Source organism: Ursus arctos, unplaced genomic scaffold (assembly GCF_023065955.2).
Source record: "Ursus arctos isolate Adak ecotype North America unplaced genomic scaffold, UrsArc2.0 scaffold_22, whole genome shotgun sequence".
NCBI lineage: Eukaryota > Metazoa > Chordata > Mammalia > Carnivora > Ursidae > Ursus > Ursus arctos.
This window is the reverse complement of record NW_026622897.1, coordinates 45888153-45910949: the sequence shown is the minus strand read 5'-3', so window position 1 is coordinate 45910949 and position 22797 is coordinate 45888153. Positions and strand designations below refer to the sequence as shown.

The window sequence follows — 22797 nt, the reverse complement described above, 5'->3', positions numbered from 1 at the left end:
TTTTAGTGGACAGCTAGCAGTCCTGGAAACTTCTTTTAAAATCTTAGGAAAATGGCATTTAAAACAGTATGCACTCTTCTATTCCTTGCTTTTTCCCACAAAATACTATGTCTTTGAAATTTATTAGGCTGTTGGAAGTATCCTAGTTTATTCTTTTTGTTTGTATAGTATTGCATTTTATGAAAACCATTGTTTATCCATTTTCCAATTTGATAGTTAGATTGTTTTTCACTATTACAGCGAGTGTGGTCATGAATATTCTTGAACATGCCTCCGTAAGTACATGTACAAGAGTCTTTAGAGAAGTGCTTCCCTACCTTCACACATAGTCCACATAGACAGTATTTGTATGGCACACTAGGATTGTTGGGTGTGGCTTCTTGAGGTACTGCCTATCTTCTCTGAAGACTGAGAGTTAAGAGCTCTGCTTGGGTAAAAAGGTGTGCAGTTCTACTTTAGGGTTTGATTGGCGGGATATGCCCATCTTCAGTATACATAGGGATTGCTAGATTCTTCATCAGAGTAGTTGTAGAAGTTTATACTCTCATCAGCAATGTTTGGTGGGAATTTAGAGAAACGATATTCAGTATTCTCAGACATTAAAATATTTGCCAGTTAAGTATGAAAAGGCTTAATTTGTATTTTGATTTGCATTTTCTTTTTTTTTCTTTATTTTTTTATTATATTATGTTAGTCACCATACAGTACATCCCTGGTTTCTGATGTAAAGTTCGATGATTCATTAGTTGCGTATAACACCCAGTGCACCATGCAATACGTGCCCTCCTTACTACCCATCACCAGTCTATCCCATTCCCCCACCTCCCTCCCCTCTGAAGCCCTCAGTTTGTTTCTCAGAGTCCATAGTCTCTCATGCTTCATTCCCCCTTCTGATTACCCCCCCCCCCTTATCCCTTTCTTTCCCTACTGATCTTCCTAGTTCTTATGTTCCATAGATGAGAGAAATCATATGATAATTGTCTTTCTCTGCTTGACTTATTTCACTTAGCATTATCTCCTCCAGTGCCGTCCATGTTGCAGCAAATGTTGAGAACTCGTTCTTTCTGATAGCTGAGTAATATTCCATTGTATATATGGACCACAACTTCTTAATCCAGTCATCTGTTGAAGGGCATCTCGGTTCCTTCCACGCTTTGGCTATTGTGGACAATGCTGCTATGAACATTGGGGTGCATATGGCCCTTCTCTTCACTACATTAGGGAAATCGGTCTGTTATTCTCCTTTTTGATGGGGTCTTTGCCTGGTTTGGGGATCAAGGTAATGTTGGCCTCATAGAATGAGTTTGGTAGCTTTCCTTCTGTTTCTATTTTTTGAAATAGCTTTAGGAGAATAGGTATTATTTCTTCCTTTAATGTTTGGTAGAATTCCCCAGGAAAACCGTCCGGGCCTGGAGTTTTGTTTTTTGGAAGGTTGTTTATCACTGACTCAATCTCTTCATAATTAATTGGCCTGTTTAAAAAATCAATTTCTTCCTGTTTCAGTCTTGGTAGTTTATAGGTTTCCAGGAAGGCCTCCATCTCTTCCAGATTGCTTAATTTATTGGCATAAAGCTGTTGATAAAAGCTTCTAATAATCCTTCCAATTTCATTGGTGTTGGTTGTGACCTCTCCTTTTTCATTCATAATTTTATTAATTTGGGTACTTTCTCTATTCTTTTGGATAAGTCTTGCCAGTGGTCTGTCAATTTTATTGATTCTCTCAAAGAACCAGCTTCTAGTTCTTTTGATCTACCCTACTGTACTCCTGGTTTCTAATTCATTGATTTCTGCTCTAATCTTGGTCAGCTGCTTCCTCATGAGTGGATTAGGTCTGTCCGTCTGTTGCTGTTCCAGCTTCTTGAGGTGAGAATATAAAAACTGCATTTTAGATTTTTCTGTTCTTTTGAGTGAGGCTTGAATGACTATGTATTTCTCCCTTAGGACTGCCTTTGCAGTATCCCATAGGTTTTGGACCATTGTGTTTTCATTCTTGTTGGTCTCCATAAATTTTTTAAATTGGCTTTTGATTTCCTGGTTTATCGAATCATTCCTGAGCAGGATGGTTCTTAGTCTCCAAGGGTTTGAGTTTCTTCCAAATTTTTCCTTGTGGTTGAATTCCAATTTCAAAGCGTTGTGGTCTGAGAATATGCAGGGAATAATTTCAGTCTTTTGGTATCGGTTGAGACCTGTTTTGTGTCCCAGAACATGGTCTATTCTTGAGAATGTTCCATGGGCATTAGAATAGAATGAGTATTCTTTGGTTTGGGGGTGTAGTGTTCTATAAATATCTATGAGGTCCAACTCGTTGAGTATGGCATTCAAAGCCCTTGTTTCTTTGTCGATTTTTTGCATGGGTGTTCTGTCTATTTCTGATAGTGGAGTGTTGAGATCCCCTACTATTAACGTATTTTTATCTATATGTCTCTTTATTCTGGTTAAGAGTTGGCTTGTGTATCTTGCTGCTCCCCTGTTGGGGGCATATATATTTATAATTGTCATATCCACTTGTTGGATACATCCTTTAAGAATAATATAGTGCCCTTCTGTGTCTCTAACTATAGTCTTTAGTTTAAAATCCAATCTGTCTGATATGAGAATTGCTACCCCAGCTTTCTTTTGAGGTCCATTGGCATGAAGGATGTTATTCCATCCCTTTACTTTCAGTCTGAATGTATCTTTAGGTTCAAAATGAGTCTCTTGTAGACAGCAAATGGATGGGTCATGTCTTTTTATCCAATCTGCAACCCTGTGGTGTTTTATGGGAGCATTTAGGCCATTTACATTGAGACTGAATATTGAGAGATATGATTCTAATCATGATGCCATATTGCCAGTAAAGTCTTTGTTTCTATCGATTGTGACTTTCTGTTCTGTATCACTCTTGGGGCATTTTTACCTTTATAGAACCCCCCTTAATATCTCCTGTAGGGCTGGTTTCATGGTTACGAAATTGGTCAATGACTGGCGATTCTGGAAGGTCTTTATTTCTCCATCAATTCTGAATGACAGCCTTGCTGGATAAAGGATCCTTGGCTGCATGTTTTTCTCTGAAAGAGCTTTAAAAATGCCCCCCCCAACCCTTTCTCTTATTCCAGGTCTGTGTAGACAGGTCTGACATAATTCTGATACCTTTGCCTTGGTACATGAGAAATTTCTTTGCCCTGGCCACTTTCAATACTGTATCCTTGGATCTAATATTTGCGAATTGCACTATTACTTCACATGGCGTAGGTTTGTCATGGTTGAGCCTGGGAGGGGTCCTCTCTGCCTCTTGGACACGAATCTCTGTTTCCCTTGCTAGATTAGGGAAATTTTCAGCTACAATTTGTTCAAATATCTCTTCTAGACCTCTGTTTTTCTCCACCCCCTCGGGGATGCTGATGATTCCGACATTGGAACGTTTCATTGAGTCAGTAATCTCCCGTAACCTACATTCTTGAGCGTGGATTTTTTTAAGTCCAGATTCTATTTTAGCTTTGTCTTCTATTAACCCATCCTCCAATTCACTGATACGTTCTTCTGCCTCATTCACCCTGGCCATCAGAGCCTCTAGTTTTGCCTGCATTTGGCTCATAGAATTTTTAATTTCTGCCAGATTCATTCTCATTTCCGCCCTTGGAGATTCTATATTGTCATTAACATTTTCATTAATACTTTTTTCAAGTCTACACATCATCTTGACCATTGTTATTCTAAATTCCATTTCTGATAATTTAGTTATATCCATATCCATTAGTTCTGTGGCAGAGGCCACAGATTCATTGTCTTTTCTTTGCTGGGAGGGGATTTCTCCTTCTCTTCATTCTGATGAGGAGAGGTTGCGGGGTTTTGACCAGGACCCAGGCTGTGCGCCCTTGTTTTATAGGGATCTTAAGGATGTGGGCTTCTTGATTTTTCAGCCTGCCTTCTGGGGAAGGGGCCTGCCGCGCCGATACTCAGACAACCCTGTTTGGGTAGAGTCTCCGTGTCCCCTGCGAGGGGGAATGGGGGTGGGCACACTGTGAGCTGGTATTTCCAGGCTTTTGTTCTCTGGCGGCTTTCCCTGGCGGTTTGCTGTGCCTCTTCTGAGAGTCAGAGTAGCAGTGGCCGAATCTCAGCCTCTGTCTCAGAACAGAGGGATCGCGGACCATTCTCCACTGATGTTCTGGCCACTTTAACTCTGTTTCTCTTGGTGCTGCTCAACCCTGCAGCATCCCAGGATGTGCACCCCACACCCGGCGTCCCAGCCCTCATTTCCAGGGCCGGTGCATCTCTGTCCTTTGTGTTTCTAACACCGCCAACCGCCAGCCACCCCTGCGTGTTCTGGAGCTCCCGGTCTCAGTCTGGTTCCAATGAGCGCACTGGGGCTCCGTTTCAGTCTGGTGGTGCACGTTCCCTGGCTCATGGTCTCAGTCTGCTCTCTTGCGGGTGCCGGTCCAGGAGTCCGCCCGCTCCCCCGTGCAGGTGGCTACTGCTTCCCGGGGCCCGAACGCAGCGGCTCCCTCCCCCTTCCGTTTATCTTCCGATATCTGTGCGCGGTTTCACGGCTCCCCACTTCGTACCTCAATACTCATCGCTGGGGATGTTCATTTGTAGAGATCCAGATGTATCTTCCTGCATCTCAGGCTGATTCCGTGGATGTTCAGGCTGGTCTGGTACCTATCCAGCTCGACTCAGGGGACCGGCTGAAAAAGGGATCCCCTACTCCTCCGCCATCTTAACTCCAATCTCTGATTTGCATTTTCTTGATTATCAATGAGGTTGAACATCTTTCTGTAAGTTATGGACTATTTGTTTTGTCTTCTATAAATTGCTTGCCTATACTTTTTTCCCTTTTTAAAAATCATGTTGTTTGTCCTTTTCAAAATAATTTGAGTTCTTTGTATAGTCTCGATTCCAATCCTTTATTAATTTTATCTGATATAGATATTTTCTCTCACACTGTGGCTTGTTTTTTCACTCTGATTAGGATATCCTTTTTAAAAAATCAACTTTATTTTTATGTTTTTTTTTTAAGATTTACTTATTTATTTGAGAGTGAGAGTGCACAAATGGGGGGAGGGGCAGAGAGAGAGGGAGAATCCTCAAGCAGACTCCCTGCTGAGCATGAAGCCTGACCTGGGCTCGATGCCAGGACCCTGAGATCATGTCCTGAGCCAAGTCAAGAGACACTGAACCAACTGAGCCACGCAGGTACACCTAAAATCAACTTTATTAGAGTATGATTTATGTATAAGAAACTGTATTCATTTAGTGTGCGGTTTGGTGAGTTTTGAAGTATGTTTACAGTCATGAAACCATCACAATCAAGATATAAAACATTTCCATCACCTCAGAGTTTTTTTTAATATCCCCTCGCAGTTCACCCTTACTTTCACCCTGGCCCCACACAACCACTTACTTGCTTTCTGTCCCTTTAGATTAGTTTGAATTTTCTAATGGAACCATTTTGAGATTCATCCCTGTTATGTATATTAATAATAGTTCATTCCTTCTTATTGCGGAGTAGCATTCCATTATATGGATGTACCATATATATATTTTTTAACAGTTCACCTGCTAATGAACATTCGGATTGTTTCCAGTTTTGAGCTATTATTAATAAAGCTGCCCTGAACATTTACACAGACATATGTTTGCAGTTCTCTTGGTAAATACGGAGGAGTAGAGTGTATGGTGTATGACGGGTATATGTTTAACTTTAAGAAGTTGTGTAATTGCGGCACCTGAGTGGCTCAGTCATTTAAGCATCTGACTCTTGACCTCAGATCAGGTCTTGATCTTAGGGTCATGAGTTCAGGCCACACAGTGGGCTCCATGCTGGGTGTGAAGCCTAGTTAGCAACAACAATAACAACAACAAAAAGAAGTTGTTATTAACTATTTTCTAAAGTGGTTGTATTGCTTTACATCCCCACCAGATATATATATGAGAATTCCGTTCGCTTCATGGAATTGCTAGCTCTTGATATGGTCAGTCTGTTTTATTAGCTGTTTTAATGGACATGTAGTGTTAACTTACGGTGGTTTTAGTCTACATTTTCCTGAAAACTAATGATATTGAGCATCTTTTCAAATGGGTATTCATATGTCTTTTATGAGTGTCTGTTTAATTCTTTTCCCCAAATTTTAATTGGGTCGTTTGTCTACTAATGATCGACATTTGACAGTTCTTTATGTTTTGTTATGGCCTGTATTTTCTTCCATTCTGAAGCTTGCCTGGTTCCATACATATATATTACGTATGCATAATACATAATACATAATATATATATATATAAATATAATATATATATCGCATATATATTACATATATATTACATTATATATATATTTAATTTTATTTTTGAGAGGGAATGCACATGAGTAACAGGGGAGGGGCAGGGAGAGAAGGGAGAGAGAATCTTAGGTTCTACGTTCAGTATGGAGCAAGAATCTTAGGCTCCATGCTCAGTATGGAGTCTGACACATGGCTTGATCTCATGATCCTGATATCATGACCTGAGCTGAAATCAAGAGTTGGACGCTTAACTGAGCCACCCAGGTGCCCCATGAAATATATTTTTTTTTAAGATTTTTTTTTTTAAGATTTATTTATTTATTTGACAGAGAGAGACAGCCAGCGAGAGAGGGAACACAAGCAGGGGGAGTGGGAGAGGAAGAAGCAGGCTCCTAGGAGCCTGATGTGGTGCTCGATCCCGGAACGCCAGGATCACGCCCTGAGCCAAAGGCAGACGCTTAACGACTGCACCACCCAGGCTCCCCCTGAAATATCTTTCAAAGAACAGAAGTTTTAAATGTTGATAAGGTATAATTTATCAATCTTTTCTACAGGTCATTTTTTGTGTGTCCTATTTGTGAAATATTTGTCCACCTCAAAGTTAGCAAGATATTCTTTCATAGTTTTCTAGAAGTTTTTAAATTCAGATCTTTGATCTACATTAAGTTAAGTTTTATGTGGAACTTTGAGTGAAATAAAGTGTTTATTAAAAAATTTTTGTTTTTCCTCTCCCACATATAGCTATTTGTCCTAGCACCATTTTTTCTTTTGGAAAGGCTTCCTTTCCCCATTGAAATATTTTGTCAGCTTTGTAAAAAATCAGTTGCCTGTATATGCATGGGTGTATTTCTGGCCTCTGCTTTCTGTCTTACTGATATATTTGTTTATTTGCCAGTACTACAATTGTCTTGATTACTATAGCTTTATAGTAAGACTTAGGTAGTGTAAGTCTCCAACTATGTTCTTTTAAAAATGCTCTTTAGAGGGGCATCTCAGTGGTGCAGTTGGTTAAGCATCTAACTCTTGGCTTCAGTTCAGATCATGATCCTTGGGGTCATGAGATTGAGCCCTGCATTGGGCTCTGCACTCAGCACAGAGTCTGCTTGGTACTCTCTCCCTCTCCCCACAGTGCTGTCTCTTTATCTCTCTAAAATAAATAAATCTTTAAAAATACTCTGGCTATTCTGTTTCCTTTATGTATTTAAAAATGAGAATAACTATATCTCAAAGTTGTTAAGAGGATTATAATGAGGCATTCCTTACCAGTGCTTACCACCATGTCTGGCATTTCAGTTAGGGCGAAATATATGTAGTTGTTACATTAAAAACATTTTATCAAGTATTTATAGTTAGGCACTAGGTCAGGTACATTTACATAGGCATGTGTGTATATGTGTTTGTATATGTATGTATACTTTATCTGCTTCCAGTTTATTTTGCTTTCTTCACTTCCTTGCAAACAGAGTTTTTGTAGGACCTTAGACCAAGTATGTCTTTATACAAAGGGTTGAAAATGACCATCTTCTTGTGTTTTGTGTTGGTCTGAGGAAAGAATGGAATATGGCTAAGAATAATTCTGGTACAGTACTATTCCTGGCATGTTTGAAATCCTGTGGGGAGAAAGGGCTACACAATTAATAATAATCTCATTTTATGATTCTCTTTTTATTAATTGTCATTGCATCAGTTGAACTAATTCCAGTATAACATTGTCATAATTGAGTTAATATTGAAATCTGAAATATGTGACTGCTTAAGGAAGGGAAAAGGAATGAACTCATGTGTTTACTGAAATGATGAATTTTTTTCATAGCCTTAGCATTTCCGGGTCATGTGGCTGCCTTTAAGGGTGATTTGGAAATGCTTAAGAAACTAATAGAAGATGGAGTAATCAATATTAATGAACGGGATAATAATGGATCAACTCCTATGCATAAAGGTGAGTTATGATTCCTGCTTTATTTTCAGTTCTAACACAATTACTGTTGAATTGAAATTACTTACCTTTTAAAATAATTATCCCTTAGAAACACGTGAAAATGTAAAACTTTTCCTACTACCCTGGGGGATATCAGTTTACCTTATATGCTACACAGAGTACTTAATTTTCAATTCAATTGTGATACTCCTTTTATGATGCCAGAAATTCACTATCACATTTAGGGTAATTCCAGTGGAAATTTTCTTGAGACATCGACATGTTAAGATATGAAATTCACTGCTGGAGAAGTTTCTTAGGACTAATATTTTCTTTGGACTAAAAATGATCTATTAATTCTTGCTAAAGCATGAAAAAGGTATGGCAGAATTTGAAAAAAAAAAGGTATAGCACACTTTTCTTCTTTTTTGTAGTCTGCAAAGATGTTTTTACTTCCATAGAAATATCAATGAACATTAGATTTAAACCCATTTTCAAGATGTCTGCCACTTTTCTCTGCTTTCTCTCCTTCCTTCTGTGTGGAATTCTAAAATATTAATTAGCTTTTAGGTTTTTTAATCCGACTTTAATCAGACTAGGTTTTTTAATCAAATTGTCAACTCCTTATAGGGAGTATGTACTCTAGGATTTATTCTTGCCAGTCTTCCTTTTATTTATAAAATCAAAAACTAAATCTTTAACCTAATGCATCTGAAATTCCCATTCTGCTTCATTTGTGATATTATAAGTTATTTCATAATGTAATGGCAGGTAATTCTTATAAAAGTGTTAAAGGGGCACCTGGCAAGCTCAGTCAGTAGATCATGTGACTCTTGATGTTGGGGTCATGAGTTCTAGCCCCACCTTGGGCATAGAGATTACTTAACCCTTAAAAAAAAAAGAGAGAGAGAGAGAGTAAAAAGATAGTAGGGTAGTTAATGCAGTCATGTGTTTGAATTAGATTTTATTTTATAAATAACTTCTAATGGTCCCAATGACAGATTATGTTCCTGTTGGTTAGGTTCTTAGTTTAATTGTTAAAGTTGGTTTACTTCATAATGAATCTAGTATAGAATCTAAACATCTTGTGTACCAGTAGTTTTATAAGAAAGAGGTTAGGTAGAATAAGAAGAAGGGGAATGCAAAGGGGGTTTCTCCCATAAAGAAGTTCCTATTTTGGCAAACACTCTCTCCTAGACTTGGAAAATCTCACTCCTCCATCTTAGCTGGCTATCTAGGGGTTTAGCTCTTCACCATGGGATTTGGGAATGGGGAGGAAACTTAAAATGTGCACTGGGTATATGTATATATATTTTTAAATGTGGTGCCCTGGAGCAAAGGCCCCATTTCATATCCTGGATATAACCACTTTTTATTACTAATGTATATGTGGGTTATCATTCAGACACTGAAGCAAAAGATAGGTGTGATCATGGTGCTTATAATGCATCTTCACAGGAAGGATTAAATTTCACTGATGGCTGGTTTTCAGCCTTTCTCAGTCATTTCTTCACCACTGGAACTAAGATTGAAATGAGGGATCTGGAAGTAGGGTCTAAAGGCTTGATACATAACAATAGGGTATTTGGGATGCAGCCATTGTGGGGAGATGGGAGGGTGAAATTGAGGAACCCAAAGTGTTTGCCCTTCACCCCTTGTCTTTTCAGTTTGTCCATTGAGGACTCCTAGTGCCAGGGGTGGATCAGGGGGTGTGATGGGGGGTGATAAGTGACTACAAGTGGGGGAAGGGACATTTTGTGTACATTTGCCTTTCCTGGCGATAATCTATATTTAGTTTGTATCCAAATTGGGTAAATAAAAGTTGATGTCTCCTTAAAACTTAATTCACATTTTCCACATTTTTTAATCTCTCTGCTTCTTTTTCTTTAATTTTGATTTTGATTCAGTAAATAAGTTTTGGTGTTTATTTTTGAAGTATTCTTCTTAGTCATTTAATGATTGTTAAATCCCCATGACTGCTCCTTTCTTTCATTTGCTAAGACATAAGTATTTCAAATGATTTCTTTTTTTAAAAATAAATTTATTTATTTATTTATTTGAGAGAGAGAGATAGTGAGAGGGAGCATGAGTGGGAAGGAGGGGGAGAGGCAGACCCCCTGCCGAGCAGGGAGCCTCATGTGGGGCTCAGTCCCAAGACCCCTGGATCACGACCTGGGCCGAAGGCAGATGCCCAACCAACTGAGCCAACCAGGCTCCTTTCAAATGATTTCTTAAAACTTTCTAGCCACAGCATAATTTTATCTGTTCTCTTATAATACATTGATCAAATTAATCAACATATCCTAACCAATATACAATAAGGATCTTGGGTAAAAATCTTTTTATTGTATTTCATTTTAGAGAAATTACTTAGCCTCCCCTCTCCCTCTTTGTAAACATTACCTGTGTAATAAAATGGAAATGTTGGGTTAAACTCATTCTATCTTGGGGCGCCTGGGTGGCTCAGTCATTAAGCGTCTGCCTTCGGCTCAGGGCGTGATCCCAGGGTCCTGGGATCGAGCCCCACATCAGGCTCCCTGCTCTGCTGGGAGCCTGCTTCTTCCTCTACCATTGCCCTGCTTGTGTGCCCTCTCTTGCTGGCTGTCTCTCTCTCTGTCAAATAAATAAATAAATTCTTAAAAAAAAAGAAAAACAAAACCTCATTCTATCTTATAAAATAATTATCCATGATTCATAAATACCATTTTGTAACTCTTAAAGATGGAATATGTTGCTGTTTTTGCCTAAAGTGAGGTCTGGGAAATCTTGTACTGTTCCTTATTAACTGGTTTTGGATTTGCTATAGGAGACAGCAAGAAAGCGCCGAATTTTCAAGGGTCAACTCTGAGTTTGGCAGATGACTCTGAGTGAACTAGAGAAGGGCAGAAGAGTTCTTACTTTGTCATTGTATCTGACTTTGTGTCCTCTTTTCTCTGTTTGCCAGTATTGGAGGTGGATTCACTTTTTGAGGTACTAGAGCCATACCCAAAGTTCCTTGTCTTTGATTCATTTTACAGAGGCACTTATATTAGCACAATCATATGTCTGCACCCTACAAGATCCAAACCCTACTGTTAAGGAGCTACATCCTTGAACTGTGAACAAGTAGAGATTTGTAGAAGGCAGGATGTAATTAATGGCAAAAAGTATTTGGTTCTTAAAATACATGCAGTAGGAATTCAGAAGTAGAAACTGAGGAACAGAAGAAGTTGGTCAGTGTTAAATTATTAAAGAAGTGTTCGTGGGAATTCAGAAATAATACCTTATGTCTGTATGATGCTTAACGGGGTGTAAAACTGTCATCACATTTAATTCTTATTGTAATTTTATGAAGCAGCAGTGTACCCTCCTTCTAAATATGAAATCATCTCTAAAAGATGAGGAAATTGAGGTCTAGAGGGATGAGTTTTCTTGACTGAGTTTACACAGCTGGTAAGAGCAAAGCTGACATTTTCTTAATATTCTCATTCACTTGTTCATTCATCAACTTTATAGACATTTTTGGAGGGTCTTTATGTGCCTGCCACTTTCTAAGTTCTGTCCTGTACTCCAGTCTCACTGGTTAGTAGACCTAAAGTCAGATCTTTTAAGTCTATTATGTTCGTCTCCCCCCCCCCCCCAGTTTCCCTGAGTCTTCAGATGGATCTAGAAGGATGGATAGAATTTAGATGAACATAGAATTGACTACTGGGCACTAGGTGAGAAGACACATAAACAGAGTTGTGGAGGTGAAAATTAATTCTGAGTGTGTGTGTTAAGGACAAGATTTAGAAAAAGGTGGTAAACAGCTCAGGTAATTAGTAAGGGGCCTGTACATTTTGAGTTGTGAGAATCAGAAGAATAACCTGTTTCTGTAAGATGGCACAAGATTTTCGAAGTCAGTGTGTGGCCCTGCAATTGGATTGTGCTCATATTCTGGCCATATCATATGCAAGATTTGTCAGGAGCTATAGATAGCAGCAGATGAACTCTGGATAAGGATTGGGAAAACCTAGATTATCATTTCAAATCCATTACTTGCATGCTCTGTAATGTTAAATAAATAACCTCTTTGAGCTTCAACTTTTATATCTGTATGTGAAGTCCTCCGTATAAGGGCTGAGCACAGTAGATTTTTGAAGAAATGTTTGTCTAATGAATACATAAATGAACAGAGAATAACATCTCCCCAACTTTTGTTGGTTATTACAAGGATCAGTATTTGTGAAAATACTCTCTAATGGTACTGTCCGAGATATCAAACAATTGTTACTAATAGCAATAACTTTTTGTGTGTGTGTTTTTTTTTTAAACAGCTGCTGGGCAAGGCCACATAGAGTGTTTGCAGTGGATAATTAAAATGGGAGCAGACAGCAATATTACCAACAAAGCAGGGGAGAAACCCAGTGATGTGGCTAAGAGGTATCCCTGTCTGCTTTACTTCTTTCTTTTGTTTCTAAAGTTTTGTGTATACTCTCTTTCACTCAAAAAACTCTTAGGATTTAATGGAATTATAGGACTCCGTCAAGTGCTGATGGAATGATGATTTTCAAGCTGAATTGACATTTGATGATATACCAGCTTTTCTCACTAAGTAATGATTTTTTACTGGGAAGTAGTATTGTCCCCTTTCTTGAGTGGGGAGGGGAATTTGGAAATGTGTGGAGGAGTGTCACAGTGACTGGAGACCATCACTAATATATGGTGAGGTCAGGTCCAGGAATGCTAAACATTCTACAATGCTTAGAACAGTGGTACAGAAAAGAATTATGTCACCCAAATGCCCGTACCTATTGAGATATGCTGTGTGATTAAAAGGAATAATCAAAAGGAGTCACATAGGTTTTGAAACAAATTTTAATATTTACATTTGAATTAACTATAACACCTATTATTGAGCATCCCCCCCCCCCACACACACTCAGATTGGGTCCTTAAGGAAAATTTAGTCCACCCATTTGTTCATTTGTTGTTTGTCATTCAACTTTCTATATACTTGGTGTGTCCCTACTGCTGTGGTTTGTGTTAGGATTACAAAGGTGAAAAAACACAGCCCTTGTCCTCAAGTTTACAATCTTGTAAAGAAACACTGTACATACATAATTGTTATTATTATAATCATTGTAACATATTACATGTTATATATAAGATACAATAAGAACATGGGAGTAAAAGTTCCTAGGTCTTCCTATTTTGAAAGTTTTGGGGGAGAAATGTTAATAGAGATGATGGTAAGAGTTAGGAGGAAAACTGAAGGGAGACTGAATTTACATAAAGGTCAGGAAAAAATTTTTTTTTGGAGGAAACATTTATGCTGATTCTTGAAGGAGGAAGAGTTGTAAGATTGTACCTTGTGTGTTTAAGGAATTTTATGTGGTCCAGAACTGCTTGAATCTTAAGTAGGAATGTGGGCTAAAAGTTGCAAATGAGGCCCAACAGGATGCTAATCATGCATTGAATTGCTCTGCAATTTTTATGAATTCGTGCTCTTTACAATTTTGAGGGATTTCTTTGAAGGCTTGGAGCATGGTTTTAGGTACCATATACCTAAGATCATTATCAACTCACTTTATTTTTATTTTGGAAAACAGCTTTATCAAGGCTTAATTGGCATATGACAAAGTACACATATTTGTACAGTACAAACTGATGAATTCTGACATGTACATACTGATGAAACCATTACTGCCATCAAGATAGTGAACATATCCATCATCCTTAAAAGTCTCCTTGTGCCTTCTTTATAATCTCTCTCCCTCCCACTGCTCCCCACTTCCCCTTCCCCAAGCAAATGCTGATTTGCTCTCTGTCACTGTAGATTAGTTTGCATTTCCTATAGTTTTGTGTAAATGGAGTTGTACAGTACATATTTATATATCTGGCTTCCTTCAGTCAGCATAACTATATATGAGATTCTTTCATATGTATTGGTAGTTCATTTCTTTCTTATAGCTGAGTAGTATTCCATTGGCTGTAGAATTCCATAGTATTCCATAGGTTGATAATCCACTAACCTGTCAAAGATATATTGATTATATCCATTTTTTTGGTAATTATGCATAAAGCTGCTGTAAACATTCATGTACAGGTTTTTGTGTGACCTAAGTTTTCAGTTCACTTGGGTAAATACTTAGGAGTAGGATTGCTGGGTCATATGCTAAGATTATGTTTAACTTTATAAGAAATTGCCATAGTGCCTTTGAAAGGGACCATGCCAGTTTGCATTCTCACCAGCGGATGAGAGTTTCTTTTGTTTCTTATCTTTCCAGCATTTGATATTGTTCATTCACCAAAGGAAAATATACAAATGGCAAATAAGTATATGAAAAAAGTGCTCAAAATCATTTTCATTAGGAAAATGGAAATTAAAATTTGCACAATGAGATTCCACTATATTAGAATTTTTGTAATTCATGCATCAAAATGCTAGGTGTGTGTGTAGTGTTACAGAAACACTATGAATCTGGCATAAAGCAAGTACTCAGTAAATGATAGCTGTTCATTTTAACCTAGTAGTAGAGATAATGAATTCTTTTGACCTTGAAACTTACTGTTTGTTACTGTATCTTTAATTATGTGTAGTACCTAGTGAAAGGTAAGGATATTTGTGTGCATGTGGTTATATAAGTATGTGGAAAAAATAGGATTTGAGATTTTGTGTTTGAGTAGTTCTCCATGTTATAAGAGAAAACATTAAACATTTCATTTAGTAAGACTGCAAGAAAACTATGCAGATTACATGCAATCACAACATCAGCTCCCAAACCAAGGGTGTATTACTGGAAGTTTCATAGAGATGTGGGAAAGATCAAAGAAAATAGAAAACGTGGACGGAAAAGTCACTCTTTTTTCATTAAATTTCAAAGCCATGCCAAGTTTTTGGGTTGAGGAAGGATGAAAATTAAGGGCCTAGAGGTATAGTTTAGCCCTAAAATTGGAACCAGAACTATTTCTAAAATCTAAATTAGGCCATCAAAAAAGATAGTAAATATAGGTAACAAGTAGGGTGGTTCTGGGCATTCTGTTCAGTTGAGCAGCTCTGTCTGGGGGCACCCCACATATTCTTTTGATTTTGGGTCTCTTCTCCCAGTTGGATTTTTGCCAATAAAAAATTATGGAATAGCCTTTAACATGCCCATTTGTCCTTAGTGTCCAGTAACTCTTTGAGCTGGAGGTATGTTGAACTGTCACTGACCTTCAGGTGCAGTTTTGCTCCTTCACTGGTGAATGGGTTGGTGGCATAATGTAGAGAGCATAAGTTGCTAAATTAAGTGCAAACTGCAGTTTCAATTTGAAGAAGATTGTGAATCTTATTAATTACTGATTCTTTTCTACAGGTTTGCCCATTTAGCAGCTGTAAAGCTATTAGAGGGGCTACAGAAATATGACATAGATGATAAGAATGAAATTGATGAAAATGATATAAAGTTTTTTTTAAGGCATGGTGTTGAGGGAAGCACTGATGCCAAGGATGATTTATGTCTCAGTGAGTCGGATAAGACAGATGCCAGAAGTAAGTATGCCAACTCTGTTGTTATTTATTGTTTAAGAAATACCATAGCCAGTATTTGCCACATATCTGGAAATTATTCTAAAGACATTTACCATCTGTGAAGTAAAATACTTTGATATTTTTTGGGGGAACCAGACTAGTACAAGTGTTTGTACTAGGGGTTTTTGAGCACATAAAGAATGTAAGACATGATCTCTGTCCCCCAAGGGGAAAAAACTACTTAAATGGATCATAGGAAACAGGGAAATAAACATCTCAAGAATTTTCATGGTTAGTTGGCAAATGATTTTTACAGATAATAATAGCAAATATCTTTTGAGTGTCTACTGTGTGACACACAGTGTTGTACATATGATCTCAGGGTTGTGGGATCGAGTCCCACCTTGGCTTTGTGCTTAGCAGTGAGTGTACTTGAGATTCTGTCTCTCCCTCTGCCCTCCCCGCCCCAGGCACGTGCGCTTATGTGTTTTCTTTTTCTCTCTCTCTCAAAAAAAAAAAAAAAATCTTAAAAAAAAAAAAAGAAGATAGAACTGATAGGATTTGTTCATAGATTTGGAACTGAGGGGTTAGAGAATGAGAATTATCAAGGTTGACTCTTAGATTCTTGGCCTGAGCTACTAGGTCATGAGTTTAAAAAAACTGTTCACTCAGGATAGAGTAGCAGGGGCGGCTTTTCACAAGTGCAATTTGGACTTTTCCTTGAAGGGTGGCCAGAATTAATTAATTAGTTAGGTTTATTTGTTTATTAGAGAACACATTCGCGTGAGAGAGAAAGAGAGTACAAGTGGAGGAGAGGGGCAGAGGGAGAAGGTGAAGCAGACTCCCCACTGAACAGGGAGCCCAGAGAGGGGCTCAACCCTAGGACCCTGATATCATGACCTGAGCCAAAGGCAGACACTTAACTGACTGAGCTGCCCAGGTGTCCCGAGGGGTGGCCAGAATTTAGATACGCAAAAAAGAATAAAGAAGCATTCCATTCATTCAACTCATATTCCAATATATACTGTGTGCACAGCTCTAGGCTAAGGGACTAGAGCAGTACCTCAGAAAAAGTATCTAGTTTAATGTTTTTTTAGTATATTCACAGATTTGTGCAACCAACACTATAATACATTCTTAAACATTTCCATCACCCCTAGAAGAAACCCCACATTCATTAGTAATCATTCCACATTACTCCTACTTACCTCTTCCTTCCTCCCAAACCCCATCACTAGGCAACTGGTAATCCATTTTCTGTTTCTATAGATTTGCCCACTCTGGACATTGCATATGAATGGAATGATACCATATATGGTGTTTTGTGACTGGCTTCTTTCACTTAGAACAGTGTTTTCAAGGTTTATGTACACTGTAATGTGGATCATTCCTTTTTATTGCCAAATAGTGTTCTTGTATGGTTATAACACATTTTATCATCTGTTCATCAGTTGATGGACATTTGAGTTGCTTTCACATTTTGGCTATTATGTTGCTGTGGGCATTCATATACATATCTTTGTGTGAATATATATTTTCATTTCTCTTGGGTATATACCTAGGTGTTAGTTGGAATTGCTGAGTCATTTGGTAACTCTATGTGTAACATTCTGAGGAACTTACAAACAGTTTTCCAAAGTGGTTGCATCATTTAGCATTCCCACCAATGATGCATAGGTGTTCCAGTTTCATCACATCTTTGCCAATGCTTGTTGTTTGTCTGATTGATTAAAGCTCTTCTAGTGAGTGTGAAGTGGTATCTCATTGTAGATTCTGTTTTTACATTTTGTAATTGATACATAATTAACATACAGTGTTTTATTAGTTTCAGGGGTACGACATACTGAGTCAACAATTCTATACATTACTCAGTGCTTACTTACCGTGGTAAATGTAGTCACAATCTGCCACCATCAGACATTCTTACAACATTATTGATTATATTCTCTATGCTGTACTTTTCATCCCTGTGACTTAATTGTTTTATAGCTGCAAATTTGTACCTCTTAGTCCCCTTTATTTCACCCATCCACCCACCTGGCAATCACTAGTTTGTTCTCTGTATTTAAGAATCTGTTTTTGTTTGTATGTTTGTTTTGGTTTTTAGATATCAAAAATTAGTGAAATCACATGGCATTTGTCTTTGTCTGACATATTTCACGTAACATAATACCTTCTAGCTCCATCCACGTCATCACAAAGGCAAGACCTTATTCCTTTCTATAGTTGAGTAATGTCCCGTTGTATCTGTATATACTATACCTACTTTGTTCATTCATCAGTGGACACATCGGTTTCTTCCATATCTTGGCTATTGTAAATAAGGCTGCAATAAACATAGGGTTATTGCATATATCTTTTAATTAGCGTTTTTGTTTTATTTGGGTAAATACCCAGTAGTGGAATTACTGGATTCTATTTTTAATGACTGTATTTCTATTTTTAATGTTTTGAGGAACCTCCGTACTGTTTTCCACAGTGGCTGCACCAGTTTATATTTGCATCAACAGCGCACAAGGGTTCCCTTTTCTCCACATCCTTGTCAACACTTGTTATTTCTTGTCTTTTAAATACTAGCCATTTTGACTTGTATGAGGTGATACCTCATGTGTTTTTGATTTGCATTTTCTTGATGATTATTGATGTTGAGCATCTTTTCAAATCTGTTGGCCAATTATTTGTCTTCTTTTTAAAGTCTCTATTCAGGTTCTCTGCCCATTTTAAATCAGAAATTAGATTTTTAATCAGAATTTTATAAGGTCTTTATATATTTTAGATACTAACTCCTTATCAGATGCTATCATTTGCAGATATCTTCTTCTATTCACTAGGTTGTCTTTTTGTTACATTGATGGTATCCTTTACTGTGTAGAGGTTTTATTTTGATGTAGTTATAATAGTTTATTTTTGCTTTTGTTTTCCTTGCCTTAGGAGACCTATCCATCAATATGTTGCTAAGGCCAATGTCAAAGAAATTACTGTGCTATGTTTCTTTCTAGGAGTTTTATGGTTTTATTTAGGTCTTTAGTATACTTTGAATTTATTTTTGTGTATGGTGTAAGAAAGTGGTCCAGTTTCATTCTTTTGTATATAGCTGTCCAGTTTTCCCAGAACGATTTATTGAAGAGAATGTCTTTTTCCTTATTGTATATTCTTGCCTCCTTTGTTGTAGATTAATTAGTGACCGTAAAAACATGGATTTATTTCTGGTCTTTCTATTCTGTTATTGTCTATTTCTGTGCCAGTTTTGATTTCTACAGCTTAGTAGTATATTTTGAAATCTGGGACTCTGATACCTCCAGCTTTGTTCTTTCTCAAGATTGCTTTGACTACTCAGGATCTTATGAAGTTAACACACAAATTTTAAGGTTATCTGTTCTAGTTATGTGAAAAATAATACTGGTGTTTTGATAGGGATTGCATTGAATCTGTGGATTGCTTTCGGTAGTAGGGGCATTATAACCATATTAGTTTTTCCAGTCCATGAGCAAGGTATTTCTTAACATTTGTTTGTGTTGTCTCAGTCTCTTTCATCAGTGTTTTATAGTTTTCAGAGTATCAGTCTTTCACCTCATTGGTTAAGTTTATTCCTAGATATTTTATTCTTTTTGGTGCAATTGTAAATGGAATTGTTTTCTTAATTTTTCTTTCTGCTACTTTAGTGTATAGAAATGCAACTGATTTCTGGGGATTAATTTTGTATTGTGCAACTTTACTGATTTCATTTATTACTTTTGGTGGAGTCTTTAGGCATCTATAAATAGTGACAATTTAACTTCTTCCTTACCAATTTGGATGTCTTTAAAGTTTTTTGTTATTGTCTGATTGCTGTGGCTAGGACTTCTGGTACTATGTTGAATTAAAGTGGTGAGAGTGGACATTCTCATCTTGTTCCTAATCTTAGAGGGAAAGCTCTCAGTTTTTCACCATTGAGTATTTTGTGAGCTTCAGCTTTGTCATATATGGCTTTTATTATATTCAGGTATGTTCCCTCTAAATCCATTTTATTGAGAGTTTTTTTAACGATGAACAGATGTTGAATTTTGTCAAATGCTTTTTCTGCATTTTATTGAGATGTTCTTATGGTTTTTATCCATTGTTTTATTGATGTGGTGGATGTTGATTGATTTGCAAATACTGAACCACCCTTGCATCCCAGAATAAATTCCACTTGATTATAGTGAATGATCCTTTTAATGTGTTGTTCAGTGTGGCTTGCCAATACTCCTTAGAATTTTTGCATCTATGTTTATCAGAGATATTGGCCTGTGGGGTTTTTTTGGTTTTTTTTTTTGCTTTTTTGGTTGTTGCTTTGTTTTGTAGTGTCTCTGGTTTTGGTATTAGGGTACCGATAACTTTGTTGAATGTGTTTGGAAGTTTTCCTTCCCTCTATTTTTGGGAATAGTTGGAAGAGAATAGGTATTAACTCTTGTTTAAATATTTGGTGGAATTCACCTGTGAATACATCTGGTCCTGGACTTCTGTTTGTTGGGAGTTTTTTGACTACTGATTCAGTTTCATTACTAGTAATGGTCTGTTCAGATTTTCTATTTCTTCCTGATTCAGTTTTGAAAGTTTATATGTTTCTATGAATTTTTTCTAGGCTCTTTGTTGGCATGTAATTTTTTTGTAGTATTCTGTTATAATCCTTTGTATTTCTGTGGTGTTGATTGTTACTTCTATTTGATTTTGGATTTTACTTGTGTCCTCTCTCTCTCTCTCTCTTTTTTTTTGTGAATCTGTCTAAAGGTTTATCAGTTTTACCTTTTCACAGAACCAGCTCCTGGTTTCATTGATTTTTTCTCTTGTTTTTGTTTTGTTTTGTTTTGTTTTTTTGTTTTTTAAGTATCTAGTTCATTTATTTCTGCACTAATCTTTATTATTTCCTTTCTTCTACTAACTTTGGCCTTTGTTTGTTCTTTTTCTAGTTCCTTTAGGTAAATGGTTAGATTATTTATTTGACATTTTTCTTGTTTCTTGAGGTAGGCTTGTTCTACTATAAGTCTCCCTCTTAGAATTGCTAAATCCAAAGATTTAGGATTGTTGTATTTACTTCTTCCTTACAGTGTAGATGCCTTTTATTTCTTTTTGTTTTCTGATTGCTGTGGCTAGGATTTTCAGTACTATGTTGAATAAAATTGGTGAGAGTGGACATTCCTGTCTTGTTTCTGACTTTAAAGGGAAAGCTCTCAGTTTTCCTATTTAGGATGATATTAGCTGTGGGTTTTTCATATATGGCTTTTCTTCTGTTGAGGTATGTTCCCTCTAAACCTACTTTGTTGAGGGTTTTTATCTTGAATGGATTTTATATTTTGTCAGTTGCTTTTTCTGCATCTATCGAAATGATGATGTGGTTCTTATCCTTTCTTTTTATTAATGTGATGTATCACATTGATTAGCCAATATTGAACCACCTATGCAACCCAGGAAAAAATCACATAGATTCAGTTTGCTAGCTATTATCGAGGATTTCTGCATCTGTGTTCATCAGAGATATTGGCCTGTAGTTCTCTTTTTTTGGCGGTGTCTTTATGTGGTTTTGGTATCAAGGTAATACTGTCCTCATAGAAAGAATTTGGAAGTTTTTTTTCTTTTCTATTTTTTTGGAATAGTTTGAGAAGAATAGGTATTAACTCTTCTTTAAATGTTTGGTAGAATTCGGCTTTGAAGCCCTCTGGCCCTAGACTTTCGTTTGTTGAGAGTTTTTTTGATTACTGATTCAATTTCTTTGCTGATTATCAGTCTTTTGAAAATTTCTATTTCTTTTTCATTTTTGTAATTTATTTGTGTCTCAGAATTTATCCATTTCTTCTAGGTTGTCCAATTTGTTGGCATGTAGTTTTTTATAATCTTCTTTTATAATCGTTTGTAGTTCTGTGGTGTTGGTTGTTATTTCTCCTCTCTCGTTTGTGATTTTATTTCTTTGGGTACTTTCTCTTTTCTTTTTGATGAGTCTGGCTAGAGGTTTATCAATTTTCTTATTTTTTTTAAAGAACCAGCTCCTGGTTTTATTGATCTGTTCTGTTTTGTTTTTTTTTAATTTCTCTAACATTTATTTCCTCTCTAATTATTTCCTTCCTTCTACTGGCTTACAGCATCATTTGTTGTTCTCTTCCTAGCTCCTTTAGGTGTAAGATTAGGTTGTTTATTTGAGATTTTTCTTGCTTCTTGAGGTAGGCCTGTATTACTATAAACTACCTTCTCAGAACAGCTTCTCCTGCATCCCCAAATTGTGGACCATTGTATTTTCATTTCTTTCCATGTATTTTTAAATTTATTTTTTGTTGTTCTTGTTGACCATTCATTGTTTAGTGGCATGTTGTTTAACCTCCATGTATTTGTGGTCTTTCCAGATTTTTTCTGTGGTCGACTTTTAGTTTCATAGCTTTGTGGTCAGACAAGGTGCATGATATGACTTTGATCTTCTTGAATTTGTGAGGCCTGTTTTGTGTCCTAATACGTGATGTATTCTGGAGAATATTCCATGTGCCCTTGAAACGAATGTGCATTCTGCTGTTTTAGAAGGTGATGTTCTGAGTATATCTGTTAAGTTCATTTGGTCCAGTGAGTCATTCAGAGGCATTGTTTCCTTGTTGATTTTCTGTGTACATGATCTGCCCGTTGATGTATGTGGGGTGTTAAAGTCCCCTACTGTTATTGTATTATTATCAGTTAGTTCCTTTATGTTTATTAGTAACTGTTTTATGTATTTGGATGCTCCCATGTTAGTTGCTTAAATATTTATAATTGTTATACCTTCTTGTTGGATTGTCCCCTTTCTTATTATATAGTGTCCTTCTTTGTCTTTTGTTACTGTCTTTGTTTTAATGTCTAGTTTTTTTGATGTAAGTATTGCTACTCTAGTTTTCTTTGACAACCATTTGCATGATAAATATTTCTGCATCCCTTAACTTTCAATCTGCTGGTGTCTTTAGGTCTAAAATGAATTTCTTGTAGGGAGTATTTAGGTGGGTCTAACTTTTTCATCCCTTCTGACACCCTTTGTCTTTTGATTGGAGTGTTTAGTCCATTTACACTGAAAGTAATTATTGATAGATATGTATTTATTGCCATTTTATTACTTGATTTGTTGTTTCTGGAAATCTTCTTTGATCCTTTCTTGTCTTTCTCTTTCATCTTTTGCTAATTT

The 22797-nt window shown here is 36.9% G+C and overlaps 1 protein-coding gene across 4 annotated transcripts in view; it reads left to right on the top strand.

The window, feature by feature from the left end:
- The window catches only part of ANKRD42 (ankyrin repeat domain 42), a 64606-nt gene that overhangs the window by 29017 nt on the left and 12792 nt on the right, over nt 1-22797 (top strand). For all 4 annotated transcript variants that reach the window (XM_026518351.4, XM_057316882.1, XM_057316883.1 and 1 more), the window contains 3 exons: nt 8072-8197; nt 12472-12577; nt 15493-15668. In XM_026518351.4, the coding sequence (XP_026374136.2) occupies nt 8072-8197; nt 12472-12577; nt 15493-15668 (408 nt within the window). The remainder of the gene's footprint in view (nt 1-8071; nt 8198-12471; nt 12578-15492; nt 15669-22797) is intronic.